This window comes from Ochotona curzoniae, unplaced genomic scaffold, assembly GCF_017591425.1.
Source record: "Ochotona curzoniae isolate NIBS_2020 unplaced genomic scaffold, NIBS_Ocur_1.0 contig_4501, whole genome shotgun sequence".
In the NCBI taxonomy this organism is placed as follows: Eukaryota; Metazoa; Chordata; class Mammalia; order Lagomorpha; family Ochotonidae; genus Ochotona; species Ochotona curzoniae.
In genome coordinates, this window is record NW_024466307.1 from 2527402 (window position 1) to 2546183 (window position 18782).

The 18782-nt window shown below is 47.1% G+C and overlaps 1 protein-coding gene across 8 annotated transcripts in view; it reads right to left on the reverse strand.

The window, feature by feature from the left end:
- Positions 1-1543: 1543 nt before the first annotated feature.
- The window catches only part of SSBP2 (single stranded DNA binding protein 2), a 172331-nt gene continuing 155092 nt past the window's right edge, over positions 1544-18782 (reverse strand). For 5 of the 8 annotated variants that reach the window (XM_040985992.1, XM_040985989.1, XM_040985986.1 and 2 more), the window contains 7 exons: positions 15188-15223; positions 13631-13685; positions 11328-11398; positions 9843-9921; positions 7808-7836; positions 4956-5054; positions 1544-2452 (listed from right to left, as the gene is read on the reverse strand). In XM_040985992.1, coding sequence (XP_040841926.1) covers positions 2423-2452; positions 4956-5054; positions 7808-7836; positions 9843-9921; positions 11328-11398; positions 13631-13685; positions 15188-15223 — 399 coding nt within the window. In that variant the 3' untranslated portion in view covers positions 1544-2422. The remainder of the gene's footprint in view (positions 2453-4955; positions 5055-7807; positions 7837-9842; positions 9922-11327; positions 11399-13630; positions 13686-15187; positions 15224-18782) is intronic. The other 3 variants (XM_040985994.1, XM_040985993.1, XM_040985990.1) reach the window with 1 other exon arrangement.

Consider the following 18782-nt stretch of genomic DNA (forward strand, 5'->3'; position numbering starts at 1 on the left):
ACGGCCCAAGGCTTTGGGACCCTGCACCCGTGTGGGAGACCCGGAAGAGGCTCCTGGCTTCGGATCGGCATAGTATCGGCCCGTTGCGCTCACTTGGGGAGTGAATCATCGGATGGAAGATCTTCCTCTCTGTCTCTCCTCTCTGTATATCCGCCTTTCCAATGAAAAAATAATAAAAATAAATCTTTAAAAAAAAAAAAAAAAAAAAGAAAATGCATTGTCCAAGAATAATCACATGGCATGTATAAGGAAGAGGGCAATAGCAGTTGTTTATAAATCGTGTCAATGCCTACCACATAAGGCAGATTCTCTATAAATATATGCCAGCCAGCAATGCAAGCATTGTAAACGTTTAAGATTATGTCCACACGTCTGTCTTAACAGGGAGACTTGAATGTTCATAAGACAATAAACTTCATTGAAGAATTTATAAAAAAAAAAAAAAAAAAAAATGCTATCCATTCTCCAGTTTGCCTCCAAATAACAAAGTTACGCTCACGATTCTTTGTGAAAAGGATCAGTATCTCTCAGAATGCAAATAGAGATACTCGAGGTGACAAGGCAGGACGAAATCAGCCAAACGCCCCAGCGTCGCACCGTTACAGGAGCCCGCGAACCGGGGCACAGCCACACTCGCACACTTGTCTACGGCGTGAAAGGCTAACACATCCTTGGGACCTGTACATGCATGCATAACGTCGCCTGGCTCGAGGTGAGTCACGGGGCTCTGTTCTGGGCTTTTCACCAGGGCAACCATCCCCACGCGCAGCACTTTCACTTCGGTTCTTGTCTCCGCAGCAGTTCTGCCTTGCTTCATTCCTAGGCCTCACGGGCGCCATCTTTCTTCCCGGAAGAAGCACATCATAGAAGTCCTACGTCATCTGGGTCTGGGGCCCGGCACATCCACAGCCAGATGCTCACGCGAGACACCATGGACTTGAAGGCCAGCAGGACGGCTCGTCCCCTGAAAGCCGCGATGCTCCCTGGATCTCTGCCATGGTTCATAGAAAGCTCTGGGCGTCATGAATTGAATGCAAAGGGTCATGGGTTATCCCATAGAACCTAAGGCTGCAGGCGTCACTATTCTGTTATGATTTTGGTGTCTGATGTGTAAGTAACTAGAAGACCCCCACAAGCGCTCTCTGAGGGGTCTCCCTTTTCCCACACACTCACTCCTATTTGAATGACCGCTGCTGGCCCAGCAGGTCTCACTGGAAGTGACAAGTGCCAGCAGCCCTGCCTCCCAGGAGCAGTGCTGGTGTCTACGGAGAGACCTGGTCACGGGCAGCCGGGGGTGCCCCCGGGTGGGGAGTCACTCTGCCAGCTGGTGCTCAAAGTTGCAGCCATCCTAGGGTGTCTGTGGGCAGCAAGTCGTGCCTGTGTGTGTGTGTGTGTGTGTGTGTGTGTGTACTTGTTCCCAGAATGTCTGGATAAAAATCAGACGCCCGTTTTCCAGAAGTAGAGATCTACACGTCCAAGTGAACGGTTATGTTAGCACTTACGAGCTTTATCACATTAAAGAGAAAACACGCTACTAAAAAGATGACAGCCCCTGACATTTTATTGCTATGGTCTAAGTTATTTGAGCCAATCAACGACTTCTGTAGCATCTAAGACAGACAGACCAAGAGCTCTGTTTGCAGTGGTTATTGCCGAGGGAGAGGGAGAGAGAGATCGCGTGAGGTCCAGGAAAGCTTCTGTTGATTTGCAGTTTTTTTTTTCTCAAGTAAAATGTACAAAAATACTTTTCACGAAGGTCACCAAAAAGAAAAAAAAAATGTCTGATTTTCACACCAAGAGGAGGGCACGCTTCCTTCTCGTGGGGTTCGCAGGATGGCTTGTGTCAGACGCGATTTAATGAAAGCTCTCAAATAAGCAATTTTATTCCTATCCATGATTGCAGACATTTACAAAACCATAACATCTGAGTTCACCTTAAAAAATAACTTATATAAAGCAGTGATATACACAGCACAAAATAGTTCAGGGAAGGGGCGGGAGCAACTTTGAATAATTAAAATGTAAACGTGAAAAAAAGGATGGAATCAAAGTTCCTACTTATCGCTACGTACGATGTCACGCGGCCGCGCTGTGCAGGGTCCTGGCGGGCCGCTGCGGGCGTGTGCACATGTCCGAGACCACACATGGGCAGTACACTGCTTTTCCACACACACACAGACACAGGTCGGGATGGGCAGTCCCGCGGGCTGGCGGCACAGGGCGGCCGCTGCCCGCGCTGGTCTCAAGCTGTTTGGACCCGCTTTCCTCACAAGATAGGGGACAGAGCAGGAAATACAAAGATCGGCTTCGTGTGACAGAGTCCTTTTTTGACTGCACGCTGTGATGAGTAATTTGTCTTCCGTAGTGGTTCTGTGAAGGGTCGGCTCGCCGCCTCCGCTGCCGCGAGCACGCGTGGCCACGCTCACACGCTCATGGTCATGCTCGGGGAGTACTGTGAGGAGAGAGGCACTGTTAGCAGGCCAGGGGCTCAGGGCGGCCAGTCCGATGGCCCCTCACGCCCAGCCCGAGCCGTGGCCCTCTGGCAACAGGGCCACGAGCAACCCTCAACGCCACGTCCACAGACACAGACCTCACTAGGCCCTGAAATCCTGACTGCCCCAGGCTCCTTCACAGGACCAAGCAGGCTGGTCCCCACGCCCTGGATCCGCCTTGTCCCTCTGGGTGCCGAAGCCATGCAGGAACCAAGCCTTGGCTGCCTGCCTGCTGGGTAGACTGATTCCAAGAGCAGCATCTGTCTTGCAGGGCTTCAGGGGATTAAATACCCAATCCTCAGTCAGCTCACAGTGTGGGAAAGGACACTCACCCTGCCCCAACAAGCATCTCGGGTCCCCGGGATGCCCGTCCTTGACCAGTAGGGACTCTGCTGAACGCTCAGGTGATGAGGCCCAAGCTCTCAAACATTCGGAAAGAAGCAGTCTGAGCAATGACTCAGGGAGGAACCCAGAGCCATCATCGCTTGGCTGACGAGCCTGGCTCCTGGCTTCGGCTTGGCTCGGCCCTGACTCCGTGGTCATCTGCGGAGTGAACCACCTCTCACAAGGTGCCTTTCTCTTTGTGCCTCCCTTTCCTGTTGGTAATTCTGTCTTCCAAATAAATGCACTTTTAAAAAATTACAAAACTTTTTGAAAAAAAAATTAAAAATAATTATTACTCCGGTTCACTCACATATCTGTAACATTAAGGAATACTGTCAAAAATGGTAAGAGCTTTCAAAGCTATCCTAATACACGTTTTTATAAGTGTATATATGTTTGCATAGGAGAGTTACTATAGAAAATCCAAGGAAAACAAACCAGAAGATAAATTTATTTGGGTGTAAGAAATTTTGAAATTGACACATTAGAGGGGGTCTTTGAAAAGTTCGTGCAAGATGCGTATCATGAAAAATGTGTATATTCCAAAATCACTTGCATCAAAATATATGTACTTGCACTTATTCTTACACTTCGCAGGAAGTTCAAACCCAGCCCCTCCCCAACATATACACGCTGGTTACCAAGTGTTTCAAACTGGTTGTTGTCATCACTTAACGCTAGAAATCACTCCTTTTCAACTCATGACATTTCAAATGTTTAAGCAGGTGTTCTGTTGGCAATTCTGTGGGAAGTTGAGGAGTTATGCCTGCCCAGGGAGGAAGGGGAGTGGAAAACAGAGAAACACATCCAGGACGGGAGGAATCGTTTCTGACGAATACTGCTCAGAAAAACAGCATCAGTACATAAAATCCAAGCTGTGGGAGGCACAATCTAGAAACTGCCCTAACTGTATCTGGCACAGCAGGGCGGGTCCTCCTTAGCCCTCATGTCCCCGGAAGCAGTATTGTGCCTTCCCCCTGGCTCAGCTGTAACTGCTTCAACTCAATGGACTGAGTTTCGAGGAAAGGCCACAGGAGTCTACGGCTATCATCCTTCTTCCAGGTATCAGAGAAGGGATCTAGACTTTTCCAGAAGTGAAGGCAGAACAGATGTGGATGGAGTGCCATGCTTGGAACATGGAACACGCGTGGTGTGCTGTGACCCCATGTCCAGCTGCCTCGGGACATGGTGACATGGTGAGGCTATGCTCTCAGCCTTACAACTCTTATGGGAGTCTTACCAATTTGCACTAAGCTGTCCAGGACACCACTGTTGCTGGTTCAGCCGAAAGGTAAGCCCCGGCAAGCTTACTTTGTTGTTTTATGTGAAGCATATTGGAGGTTGGTACACCTGGATATACACTTGTGATTCTCCCCTTATTATGCCAGGCTCAGGGGCCTGGGCGGCCTCTGAGATGTCCCCAGTGTCCCTACATGGCTGTGTCTGAACATCCAGGGAATTTTTGATTTTCTTAATGACACAGACATATGGAATAGCTCCACTACCCCAAGCCAAGCTCAAACGCACTTGGTGTTTGTGGGGCTACGGAAAAGCCCAGGCAGATGAGACTGTCTCATAAGAGAATGACGAAGGACAGGAGTAAGAGATGCAAGACTGCCTTGCCCGTTTTCCATCTGATGTCATGAGTTCAGCCTCATGTTTGCCTTCTGCCAGCAGCATGGCACCGTATCTTCTCAGGGTCGGGGAAGAGGCAGGGCTGGGAGAGTGACGGTACCAAGCTGTGCGCATGGCTCCCCAGAGGCCCTCGTAGGACCCCCAGAAGCACAAGCATCCAGGGATACCTGAGGAGGCTCCGTGGTGCCTGTCAGGGTCATGGTGCCTCCCCCTCTGCCTCTGCAATTAATTCAGGAGGGTGACACCTTGAGGGGCAGGGTGGCGCCTCAGATTCCAGTGTGCAGGCACCCAGCAAAGAAAAAAATTGCTTTTGAAAAAAAATTTTTTTCCAGAGAAATTCCAATGAAAGGGGCTAATTTTTCATAGACAGTCTTATGCATTTGTTCCAGCAGAAGAGCTTCGGAAGTAAAATACGGATATAATGACGGAGTCGGGGCTACTTACGCTCTCACTCTGAAAAGGATTCAAGAAGTTTCCTCCCATCTCGCCATCATCCCTCGGGGTGCCCGGTTGATTACTCAGGCTCATGTTATTGGGAGAATTCTGTAAACAAGATTCAGAGAACAAGGTGTTGCTGAAGGTTTTAATTTCCCTCTTGCATTGTACTGCTTCCAAAACTGAGTCTACAGCAGCATCTCCAAGGGCAAAGCTGACTTCATGACTTCACAGCGTTCAGCGTGGGCTCCTGCCTCGAGCGGCAGTTCCTCCTTCACCGCTTGCAGGTACGAGTGCGTTCCCAAGTGGTTCCTCCTCTCGGAGTCGATATTTGTTAAGTTTCCCCCTTCAGCCTGCACATGTCCTGCCACTCAGGAGTGCCCTTCACGCCAGCAGGGGCCGGGTCAGGGAAGAACCTCGCTGCAGAGGCCCAGGCGTGGCACTACTCCCCTAGGGACTGGATGCTGCCTGTAGCTTACAGACACTCCTTTCCTAGAGGAATCCCAGGGAAGCTCGGGGCGCAGCAGCTGGGCTGTGCACACAGCTGTGTGCACACAGCTGGGCTGGGGCTGGGTCAGCAAACAATGATATGATGCATAGAAAGGACTTAGCTTGGTCAAAAATGTACTCCACTTGCTTGAGTACAGGGCAAGGTGGCATACAACATGGAGTGTTCTGGTAAAGCTAACTTCCGTTTACAGTAGACATGTTAACTGCATTTATTTCTGTTAATGCGCTCATCATTTCCTCCTTACGCTCCAGGAATTTAACTTGAAAAGCCAGTTAGGATTACACTGGCCCCATCCTCTAGGGATTTTATTACATTTACACCCATCTTCTCATGGGGCTATAAAGCCCTTCTCCCATTTGAGCTGCATAAGGGCCTATGTGTAACAGTTGTGCCTGGGGAGCCCTAGAGGGTGGGTGCCAGGATCCACAGGTGTTCAAGTCCCCTACACAAAGACATTGCAGTGTTTGCACACAATCTACTTAATTCTCCTGCATACTTTAAATCACCTCTAGCTGACTTTCAATATCTAATACACCTTGCTATTGCAGACGCTTGTTACCTTGTATTGTTTGGGGAATAATGACACAAAATAAAAAGTCTGTACATGGTCAGTACAGGTGCTGTTTTGTCCAAATCTTTTTGAGTCACAGTCGGCTGACTCTGGAGGTCTGGTTGTGCGTGTGTACAGGGGCACACACAGTTATCTTGGCTGCTATGCTGACTGCAGACTAAATCTGTGGCCTCGGATTTAATCTTGCAGCTAATCTTCCATAGCCTCTCCTAATTAGTTAGAACGATCTCTCCTTCCCTCTTCCAATGTTGTTCCAAACCTACTCACGCTATTAAAAATTCAAATTAAAAAAAAAATGGACATGGGCAGAAACTGTGGCTTTGCCTATAATTACAATAAAATAATGCTGAAATGAACTCAAATCTTTTGAAGGGGATTTTGAGCTGACTTCTCACAGACTAACCAAATAAGTTTCCCAAGGTGTGAATTCTGAACACATGGCCAGTCACTCCCCATGCACACAGCTGGGCTGGGGCTGGGCCAGCAGGGCTCAGACCACGGTGGGCCGCCACAGGGATCGAGACTTTCCTGGGGTATTTGTACTGGAACAAAAGTCCTCATGGCCAGAGAGCTGGGTCTGCAGACTCTGTTGCTAGTTTCTGATGTGACAGTCTCGGGACTTTCCTTCTCATTTCTTCTCAAAGCACAGTGAAGCCTCTTCATGCAAGCTGCCATTTCAGCAGGTGCTTCTCCCGGGAGAACAGCCGTGTGTTGCTCTCCACCCCCAGACTCGGAAACATCTCCAGGGGAACATCTTTGTTCCACTGATTCAATGGGTGACAATGAATGAGAAGAGTGCTTGCCATAGGAGTCTGCACCCAGAGGCTCATGTTTGAGCCTCAGTAACTCCAGAAAGCAGGCACAAAATGCCTGAGACACAGCTCGGCACACAGAATACTCCATGAGCGGCCGAACAACGCTTAGAGCGCGGGCAGGACAACACTGGGTGAGAAGAGGTTGTCCGTAGTGGACGCAGGCTCAGGGCAACTTTCTATCAGGGAGGGAGACGGGAAACATCAGCTCAGGAGGAGTGGCAATAGATCCGACGTGAGCTGAGGAGACGGTATGTGGTTCATTATTATGGCTCTATTTGAAAAATGTAAAGTGCTGTTCAAATGATGAAGCACTTTCCCTTGCAGAATTGCTACTGTCTGTCTCATGTGGAGGGTTAGGGAGATGGTCTGAAGCAATCAAGATGGCCCACCTTTCGGATGTGACGACACTCACATCTAGAAACAGGAATACACCTGGCAGCACCGGCCGTTTCCCTGGGGACCACAGAGCACAAACTAGCAGGTCCCATGGTAAGAGCTGTCTCGGAGAGTCCAGGCAGTGCAGTGCAAGCAGGACTCTGGCTGCACGCGGCGTGGCAGTTCCTACGCTGCACAGGCTGTCCGCACCTGGATCCTGGCCCTGCTTCCGAACCTTGTTTCCTGCTAACGGGTACCGTGGGAGGCTCAGGTGACGGCTAAGGTACTTGGGTTCTGCCCTTCCTGTGGGACATCTGGATGGAGTTCCCAGAGCTTGCTGTGGCCTGGCCCAACCCTAGCTGTTGCAGACATTGGAGAAATGAAAAATAGATGAATTTTCTTTAAAGCCTCATTGTACTCACACCCACAGATTACAGATATGAACATTTTAAATTACTCATTAATTATACCTGGCCTTTGGTTTTCCAACTTTCTAGAAACCCTAACTCACGTTTATTCTAGCAGACCTCATGAGAGCACTGCGTGGAATACACTGCAGACAAAGAAACAGCAGTGAGCCAGTCCTTACCTTGGAAATACTGTCCATGTCGCCTGAGCCTGGAGAAAAAGACAAGGAAGACGTCATCAGGGGCAGTGCACGGCCAAGTCAAGCTTGTGTTAATCTAAGGACACAGTTTGCTGCACGTACGCTCCAGAGCGCAGCCCTTGCCTTGCTGAGTATTAAAAGCCTTTAAAAAACTGATAGCAGTTGATGTCATTTGATGGCAAGTGTACAAAACTCTATTTGTAGTTTCTAATCACCTATTTTCCCTTTCTTTTTTACCCCTCAATGGCAGAAAGAACTATTGCTACTATAGACTCAGGCAAGTAAAATGTTAGAGGGATCGTTTATATATTCTACTCAAAACTTTTAAAATATATCTATATATTTGTATCTATAGCATTTATCTATATATGTATCAGACACTGACAAAGTCCATACAAACTTTCTTCCTGAATGTGATGCTGGATAAAACCGGTATGAGCAGAAGATGGACATTCTCAACAATGCCTGACAATATTTTGAATCATATTTTACTATAACAAGCAAAAGCAAAGTGTTCTTAATAGTACTACAAAAATAGCAGCAACCAATTCAGGGTAATCCATCAAAACCAAAAATGTCTTGAAAAGGCAATATTATGCTTATCCACTACTGGGGGAGAAATAAACAATGGAAAATAATTTCCCGTGGGAAGAAATAGAATGATATTTTGGTAACTAGAACATTATTGAAGCTGTGTCAGCATGCTGGCTTCATTTTAAACTATGTTATTTTTAATGCTTTTCCTAGGATAAAAACATACTATTTTTTGTATTATTTTAATAGGGCAGCATTCAGTCAATATCACAGATGATTATCAGAATTTACCAGAACGATTTGTTTGTGTATAGTTACGTCACTAAGCACTGAATGCATGCATATAGTCACGAATATACTAAAATACATAAAACAAGATGCATTATAAAAGAAGTAAGCCAGAAGCCAAGGTTGCTGTAACTCTTCCAAAAACTGTTTCTAGTGACTAATGTAACAGAGCTTTAAACTCTGACTAAAAACCTTATTCTGGTAAGTGAGTATTTGTAATAAATTGGAGAACTACGGACTGGTGCCGCCCACAGGCCCCTGTGATGATGGACTGGCCCTCGGGACATCCAGCAGGGCAGCCATTAGCTACATGTGCTTGCTGGCACCTGACCCACAGTGGTGCATCTGAGGAACTAAATTTTAAGTTTATTTTAAAGTTCAACAGTCATACATGACTAAAGGTTGCTCTAACTGGTTGAGAGAAATAAAAATAAATCAAGACTTTGAAGTTCAGGCAAAAATACGCAAGAGTCCTCAAAAGCTCCAAAGTCCGTCCCCATGATGTCACAAGTCTGCCTAGTGAAGTCCCTGATTTTCCGGGTAACACGGCGGGGGCATTTCCTGTCCCAGAATGGAGGAGGAAATGAAATGTAACTCGGGTTACTCAGGAGCAGCCTCTCTGAGAATGGCAGATCCTTTCCAGAAAGAACAACAGCAATAACAAAACACCCCACTACCACAACTCCTCTCCCTGCTGTCAAGTTAAACATACGCCAACAGAAGACGTCTTGGGGGGCAGTGAGGAGGGTGCCTTACATTCAGCCTGCCTGTGCGACCAGTATGTGGTACGCTTGCGGGTAATGGTGCCCCTCGTCTCCTCTCTAAGAAGGTTTGCCAAATGTATTTTTTAAAGAGACAAACTGTGAAATACAAAAACAAACCTATGGAATGCTTGCATCCTTGCCTAGTAGTGCTGTTGCCCTGAGCTTGTGTCCACCACAGACACTCAGATGTCAGTGGGTTCTGGTAAGTCCCTGTGTGTATCAGGTAGCTTTGGACAATTCTCACACTTATGGCGTTCATATGATCTCTGGTTATCAAAACCAACATACTGTAGGGTAGGCTCTCAGACCTCTGTGGAAGTTGAGGCATTTCCAACGAGTACCGGCACACGGGAGAACTCTGCACATACTACCCACTGTGCACTCAGGATTCTGCTCTGAGTGGATTTTAACATTGAACTTCATCTCCTTACCTAAGGAGCCGTTCATGTGATGTGACTCCATTCCTCCTAGTCCGCCCATGGGGCCGTCGGACCCGGGGCCCATGGGAAACTAATTGAAAGAAAAAAACAACATGGTCACATGGAAAACAGCTGTTGGTCTCAACGCTACAGCATTTTACCCTCTGCATCATAAGACACTCCCACAGTTCTTTCCACATTATGGAGACCATCTTGTTTGCACTTCATCAGCCCTCTGGATTCCCTCGATGCTCTGCCTAATCCCATCTCTCCCATCCCACCTTTTCCATGTTCTAGGTGTTTGGGTGAATCCTCATCCATGCCCCAAGTCTTCTTCTCTAGACAAACTCAACTGGAAAGCATACACATTCCAGGGCAAATGGGTAGACACCCCTGTTTCCTCGGTAACAAATGTCCTGTTATGCAGGACAGGTAGTTTTTCTAAGGAGCTGCTAAAGGTATTAGCTTAGAAGAATAATTCAACATCATTATGCTAACGTTAACATTTTTCTTAGCAGACAATCTATCTTTGCTCAAATGGACCTAATAAATAATTTCATCTTCCAGGTTAAACACATTTAGCTCCTTGGGGATGACTGAATATAGCTAATTCTCCCAGCAGCCACGAGGACGTCAGTTCAGTGACAACCAGGCCCTCAGGCACATCTGCTGAATGTTTCTCGAAGCAGTGGAACACTTCTCCTTTCTTTTCAGGTGAAATCGTACGGCAGAGGCCTGAACAGATGTGCCACACAGAGCTGGTGACGAGGAGCCCTGGCCCAGCATGGAGTCAGTCACAAGTACATGACATTCCCAGTTGCCATCAAGCCCCCACATCTCTTCCACAGTGCATGGTGCAAGAGCAACGGATGTGGGGTATGTGTATGGACAACCCTGAAGACCACCCCCTCCAGGCTCAGGCAAGATGGCCTTCCCTTGGGTGGGCAAACAAGGCACATGGTTATGCATTCTCCCAGGAGCATGCTGCCATTGTGCCCAAACGCACTATCTCAAAGAACATGGACCAATTTCCAGCAAACTAACTGGAGTATACATGCCTCATGGAGAAGTCAAAGAGTTTGGCTTTGAACTCAGTGCCCTTACTCAGATTTCATGAAAAGTACCCTTTATATGGAGGTTGAGGAACTTGCTGGCGAGCCCCACAGCCTGTCAAGGTACCTGGGTAAGCCCCAGCAACAGACCCTCAGACAACACAGGCACGTGAGGTCAGAACAGCAAATGACGCGTGTGTGTGTGCAAGCGTATGTGCACGCGCGTGCGTGTGTGAAATTTTACATCTGAATTCTACTGCGCTAAAATCTCTTACTTATATGTTCTGGTTTCTCAATCTGGGGCAGAGAAGGAACTGCACTGGTATCTAGTGACACCTGGAGAATGTACAAGAGCTTTGGAAGCCCTGTGGCCAATGGAATGTCCTTTAAGTTTGAAAGTCTCTGAGTAGATTCTACAAGCGAGTTATGTAAGGCTCATATTTACATTGGGCCTGCTGGGTCCAGGAGGTACTGCATTCATTAAAGTATACATGTTGTCTCCGGAGTTGGTTGAGTCTGAAACAAAACACAGCTCAATCAGCATCTTTATCATCTACACAGCGACGATCTGAGATAATCTGCACCCACATACACATGCTGACAACTTGTCGCCTGAAACAGTTATTACCAATACTCAGAAGCAACGAGCTAATAGTCACCTTCTGACCTCAAGACGATCATTCGAAGGGCACTGGTGAGGTCTAGCATGATTCAAGTCAAAAGAATGATCCTTTAAGTATCTCAAAAAGTCACAGTGAAGTTTTTCTTTTTTCTCACCTCTCTAAGCAATTCCATGTACCCACAGAAAGTTGCACTCTTAAAATCCAAATTTAGTACCTTTTTACTTTATTATTTTCTAAGCTTTCCTATGCACAAATGAAAAAAAATTGGTTTTGCTTCAGTTAATAAATAGAAAAGATAGTAGAATATTCTAGCTTAATTCCCAAAGAGAGATTAGAACAAGATGACACAATTGGAATAAAAAAATTCTCGTTTGGAATAAATCACAATTTCCTTTGGCATAACTTCTGACAGAATTTTTTTACTCCTTTTCACTTCATTATAAAGGTAACTATAATGTATAGCCACACAACTATAGGTAACACTATTTCAAAAATTTACATTAAACGTGCATTAGCTAGTTCTAATTAATGAAAGGAATAGAGGAAAAAATGATTATGATTTTCTACTTTTTCATGTCTTGGATTTCTTAAACATTGACTGTGTTTCAAAATGCCCGTACTGACTCCGGAAGTGCAGGCTACTTGCTGTCTCGTGGCTGCAGTGTAGTCGGACACGGGCAATCACCTGCCCCTTACTGTATCTTCCCAGGCACTGTGAAGTTTTTAATTTTGTTGGGTGCCACTTACACAGGAGCTGAGCCTGCCGACACTCATCTGCTCATCTAAATGCTACTTTTTTAAAAACTTCTAAATGAACAGCATGATACTGAAAAAGCTGAATCCTGCCTCATTCCGAGCCCCATATGTTGGTGCTTAGCGAGGCCCTGACCATCCCATGCCCTAGCACCTACCCCCTCACCTGGGCTGCACTCCCGCAGGCCCAACTGCCCGAGTTTCTGACAACTTAAGCTTAAGCAATGCGATGAACTCTATCACATGCAACACTCCAGAAAACCCTGGGTGGAAACCTTCAAACTGTTTTTCCAACATCTTAGTCTGCTCTTCACGAAAGTGAGATCGGCAACATATATTAAATATGTGGAGCGAGAAGGGATTTCTTTTTTGTTCCGCTCCATCAAGAATATAATTTCACCTGATAAGGAAAAGCCACTGGGGTGATAAGGTTGGTGTTTTCTAGGACATAGCAGGCTGCTTTCGGTATGGTGAAAATTTTTACAATGAGGCAGATCTTACAGCACTTCCGTTTCGGGGATGTGTGTTGGCTTAGAACCAGTGGAGCGACCAGTGGAGTGAGCACTCTGGAGAGTGTGCAAGGAGGCCCGGAAGACACTCGGGGGGCACTTTCTGTCGTGAGAGGAAGCAACGGGAAGCGTGTCCAACCCCTGTGCTGCTTAGTGTGGCTCCAGGGGCGTGCTTTGCCTCAGAGTGGGTGTTGATCACAAGTTTACAGAGTCTGACACTCCGACTTCTCGTGGCTCTTGGTCTGGGTCCTGGCGCACAGCAAGCAGGGCTGTACCAGGCTCAGCGGCCACCGCTGGACCTCCACATCCCATGAATGGGCTGTGGGAGCAACTCAAGAAAAAGTGGTAGAGTCAGTATGATAGTAACATCATTGTATAAAACACTTAGAGATACACTGAAGGGTAATTTAGCTTGGAAGATTAAATTTAAAAAGAAGCAGTTTTTTCCCATCTGGTGAGCTTGTTCGCCAGTCAATACCAGTGAACGCTCGTGGACAGCAAGGCGAGCACAGCAAAGCCGGGACGTGGCTGCGTGCGCTTTCCGGACCTCACCACTGCAGGCGCAGCGTGTTTAATCGGGCAGATGTGGAGCTTGTTCTCAGCTTCCAGGACTCTCTAAGCTAGATACATTACTGGGTAGTTTGGACAGATCAATTCTGTTTTCCTCCTGATTAAATGTTAACTGCAGAACAGAAAAGGTCTAACAGCTCAAGCAACTGGATGACAATGACATAGAAACACTGTCGCTTTCCATCTGTGGCCTCCTCCCACATCCTTAACCGCCATGAGATCAGTGAGATAATAAACTGTTGTGACTTTATTTATATATCCAGATGCGCCTGTGGTTGGCTTGGTGACAGTACCTGCTGGACTAGGCATGATGGGTGTTCCTGGTGGCCCTCCACCTCCCGGTGGACCCTAAACAATCACACAAAACTTCAGTCAAGATAAGGCGTTTCATCAAAAAAATGTATAGAAGAGCACAAAAATCATAACTTATTTATCAATCCAACTTGAGAACAGAAGAAATTGAATGCTCAGTCATTTCAGTATTATGCAAAAACACAATTTAGCTTAAATATGTTGAGGGTGTTTTGACAAGTTTCCAAAAAACAATGAGCCTGTAACACACTGACTTATTATTCATGACTTAGTCAAATCAGCTATAATGAGGCTAAGGAGAAACCACTTAACAGGGTTCTTTACAGATCCATAAAACAGAACTAACTCATGTACATTTGCGATTTCGTCAGCTGCCGTCGTCTTCCACTTTGTGGCACAGGTTTGGATAAGAAAGCATATGTGACTCATCGTTTAAAAGATCCAGGGTGCCCTTCCTTGCCCTTGTTGGCACCTGTCAGCTGTCAGTCAGAAGTGAGAGCAGCTGACTAGTGTGGTACAGGACTGAGGCGGCAGCTGCCCAAGCACACGGAAGGCCAAGTTAGGTGAGCCTACAGCTATTTCAGTTGCTTCCGGTGACCAAAATGAATACTGCAAGTGGCAGATGCTCCACGAACGCTGGTCAAATTCACCCCCAAGTGGCTAAACTTTCACTCAGTCCCAAGCGTTCAGATCCTACCAAGTGTTTCAAACACTCCCAAGTATTTGCTACTTCATAAGCAACTTATATTTCCTTCCAAATTAAAGTCTGGAATTTACTGAAGTAAATATCAGGATTATGTCTAAAGTAACCTTGAGAAAAAAATAGGTTTAGCCAAATGTTTGGTTTTTTTCATTCCTGTTTCACAGAGAATGTGAAGAAAGTCTTTCTCAGTAAATTTGAAGGAACAGTGGGCGCTGGGCTCCCAGGTCTAGAAGTAGTGCATCCTTCCTTCTATGTTAATAAAATGCTGCCCACTCCTTTAGCGTGGTAACACCTCCACAAGGGAGCCCCTTTTGTCATCCTTGTTCTTTATGGTGGCCCTGGGAGGCAGCAAGAATCACGTCATGATATCAGAAGGGTGATTTGTAAATTCAAAAAATCATATAAAAATCTGCTAATTTGACATCATGGTCTCAGTTTGTAAGGCTAATGTGCATCCCTCCTCCCCATCCTGCTGCCTGATTGACTCCATCAACCGGCACGACTCCAGGGCCTTCTGACGGTGAATGGTGAGTGCGAGGGGTATCCTGGAGAGCTACAGATTTGGGCACATGACTGCGCCTGTGGGGGTGGCACTCTGCACCATGGGACAGTGTGTCCTACTGGCTTTCAGCAATAGATGCTGAAGGACAACGCTGTGCTGGGGGCCAATCTGGCCACACTGCCCGCAGCAGTGCTAAGGGACAACAGTGCGTGTGTGCTGAGCGAGGCGGATGAGCTGACGTAAGATGCGCTCTTCTGGGCAATATGCAGGGGCTCCTCTAAACATCTGGACCCCCTTGCACAAGTAAAACACGGTATCACCCCAGGTACTTACTACGTAATTCCCGGGAGATGCTGAGGAGTATGGTATCTGGAAGGAGAACAGGACAAGGGAAAAATTTTTTTTTGATTTATGTGGTAGAATCAAGACTGACCTATGGTGAATATTTTTCCATAGTTTCATCAGATGGTAAAATACACTGCAACAGACAATGAAGCATGAAGTAATTTACATTTACCTGTGTGCTAGCAAACCAAATAAAGGAATTTTAGTCCCAAGGAATTCAGGCAGAATTCTGATTGTACAACACTGCCTGAAGTTGGTGGTTTGTCCTAAAGTCAAGAGATGTGTCTGTTGTGAAAAACCATAGGAACAAAATCAGAGTCTTCCAAAGTGGTAGTTGCCTTGACAGATGTAGCTCTCCGGGGTCTGAGTCTGTTTTAAAGTCAGGTTCCAGACAACTCCCGCAGCCTAGGTCAGTTCTTGACTCCCAGACTTCTCCCGGCTCTCTGCTTTCCACTGAGCAACTAGACAATGCCACGACAAAGGAGCAAGACTGTGAAGCTGAATCCCCAAAGGTGATGCATCCGTGGGGACTGGGTCTGGGCAAGATGCTCTAAGAGATTAGAAGGCAACTGAGCAACACTGTTGCAGTCATTTAAAAAACTAACACTGGGAAATGTTTGAAAAATCAGTCCTTGAGTGCGGAAACTTCACAGAAAAAGTTAAATGCAGTATTTTTAAATTTATTTTTTGCATAAGCACACACATGCTCATGAAGATGCTTATAAATCATATTCACCTTATTAACATACATCAGTGAATCGCGGCCTGTGGGGAGTCCCCAGCCAAGCCAGGGGAAGGCCCTGACAGCAGTGACCCTAACACCTGCTGCAGGATTACACACAGATAACATGCAGCCGTAGAGCTGAGCTTTCTGGGACTCGTTGTACAGAAAGCTGTCCTCCGTTGCTGACGGGCACTGCCCTCTCCTTGTCTTAATCACAGACTGTCCCAGAGGCCTCTGGGAGTCGGCTGGAAAGCTTTCAGAGCAGTGAGGGCCATTCCCAGAGGGCCCAGAACCACCAGGACTGGGTACTACCCCGCCCTGCTCTCCTGCGATTCGTCCAGTGGGTGACCTGTGACCCACGCTCGATTTCTCGTTATTTCTGAGCCGTGCATCCACGCTCTCTAACCAGCACCAATCCTGGCACCTCTCAGGCTCTGCTCTTCTCCCTGTGTCTTCAGCACCTGAGTCCTGTCCTGCCATTCCATCCTTGTCACACGTCACATCTCTGGAACGGACAACCCACTGCGTTCCTTCGCTTTCTAACGCTTACCCTGCCTTCTCTCCCATTCATGAGTATTTTAACCTAATTTTACACAGAGCTACAGAATCCTCCTCCAGCACAACCGTAGGCCGACCTGGTCCCCCGTCTCTCCATGACCTTGTGACTGTCTCGGCCCTTTCCTCACGTCACTCTCAGCATGTTACCCCTGCCTCCGACATCTCAAATTCATTCTAAAACTTCCTTTGCGCGTGCCCTCTGCTCACTCTGCTAGCTGACGAGCTTGTTCTACAGCAGAAAGTTCCAACAGGAAAATGAAACAAGGCCCAGAGTATAATCAGCCCTTTACAATGGTTTTCCTGCTGTCATGGGGGAATGTCAAGAGTGTTTGAGCCAGATGTTTCTGCATGTCACAACTGTGGCCAAACATGAAGCAAAGAAGCAGCAGGCGGCTTTCACATTCTGAGGGCAGGGAGTGTGGCAACGGACTGGCGGCGCTGGACTGAGGTGGGACCTCGGTGTGACCCAATGCGCTGCACACAGGCTGTGTGTGCAGACAGGCATGTGTGGGCGTGCATGTGTGTGTGTGTGTGTGTGCGTGCCTGTGTTCCAAGGTTCATGGGAACCTAGAGGCTGAATCACTCCACTGCGCTCCAAACACAATTCTCCACAGGAAGGCCCCAGGGTTCCTTAGAAAAACGATTATTTTTAGGGCTAAGGTCGGAAAAATAGTAGACAAGCATCAAAGTGCTCATTGCATAATGAGGACATATAGAATGGGTACATGACTCAGCCTCCAGGGGGTGCTATTGGGCACATTTTTGGACAATTGTTGAGTCAACCTACCTACTGAATAAAATAATTGTGAGTTCAGCCGACGTTCAGGAATGAACATGAATGGACAAGAGAGAATGACTCTTTGTGAGAGCAGAGAGCCAACCGATAAAGAGGAAGGGGAGACAGAATCATAAAACTCCATCTGGCAACCAGCAACACACCAAATGATTCATGCAGGGATCAGCTCTGGGTGCCAAAAGCAGCAGATGCCAGCAGGGAGCCGGTGTGGAGGATCCTCATGGAGGTGTGTAAGTACATCTTTGAGTTGATTGCTACGGAAGGAAAACAGCAATCCTGCCTGGTGAGCATCACCTTAGCAAAACCATCAGCATCAACATGCAACAAGCCACCACTGCGCACCTCCTGAAACCAGGCCCTGAGAACACAAAATGACTTCCTCAGCGCTCCTGCCAACGATGCTAGCCCAAATCTAATCATGGAGACAGACAAAACCCAATTACGGGACATTCTAAATAGTGGCTCGCATTCAACAGAACTACAGGCACAGGGGAGGGAAGAAGCAGCTGACGCAATGGCTCCAGACTGAAAGAGACTTTTCTTTTGTGATAAATGACATTATTGAGACAACTGTGAAATCTAAATAAGGTCTGTAGGTCAGAAAATGGCATGGCATCAGTGCTAATGCCCGTTTTCATCATTCTGCTGGAATTAGGACATACTGTTTTTGGTTTTCAGGAAACACAGGACAATATTTTGGGATGAAGCTTCAGGAAATTAAATGGTTCAGGAAATGCAGACAGAGGGGCTCACGGGGCAGCTGTGGTCCAAGGGCAGCACGTGTGCATCTGTGCTGAGGAGGAACGGGATCGTGGGACACCCTGTATGTATTATTCTGCCCATCTGAACTGACTCCAAATAAAAAAAAAACAAACATAAAATGACAGAAAAACAGTAAACATGTCTGCAGAGTGGAAACCAGACAGCTGCCTTAACACACCGCCCTGAGGAGTCAGACTCACGGTGCTGGCAGCAAAGACAGAGCGTCACTCCGTCACGCAGGGACAGGAAGTTGCAGAAACTAGGATTTCAAGGTTACACCAAAGTGCCGGCATCACGGAGCTGTCAGTGAACTTGGGGAAAAGTCCCTCCTTAGAGTCACTGTTACTGCTGTTTAGCAGAAATCACCATGATTTTGCTAAAAAGATTTTTTTTTTTAATTTTATGACTTTTCCCTTGTTCTCACCATAACAACAGACTGTCCCCAGCAGCTCATCCTGTTTCTGTACTGTGACTTCCATGGATGCTGTCACACATGGCAGACACTGACCTGGCAGGCTGCCTGCCTGCCCACGGATGTGCTGGCTAACACCTGTGTCGGACTGACCACCGGACAGCAGTGCCGTGCACGCCTCCTGCTTGGCTCCTGTCTCCCAAGGTCTAATGGATGCAGAGCTGCCGGCCTGACAATTCCTTCTCCTGCCCGAGCGCTCAGCGTGGCCAAGTCCTGAAGACTGGAGCACCGGGAGGTAACTGTCAGCATTCGGACACTCTGTTCCCACCTC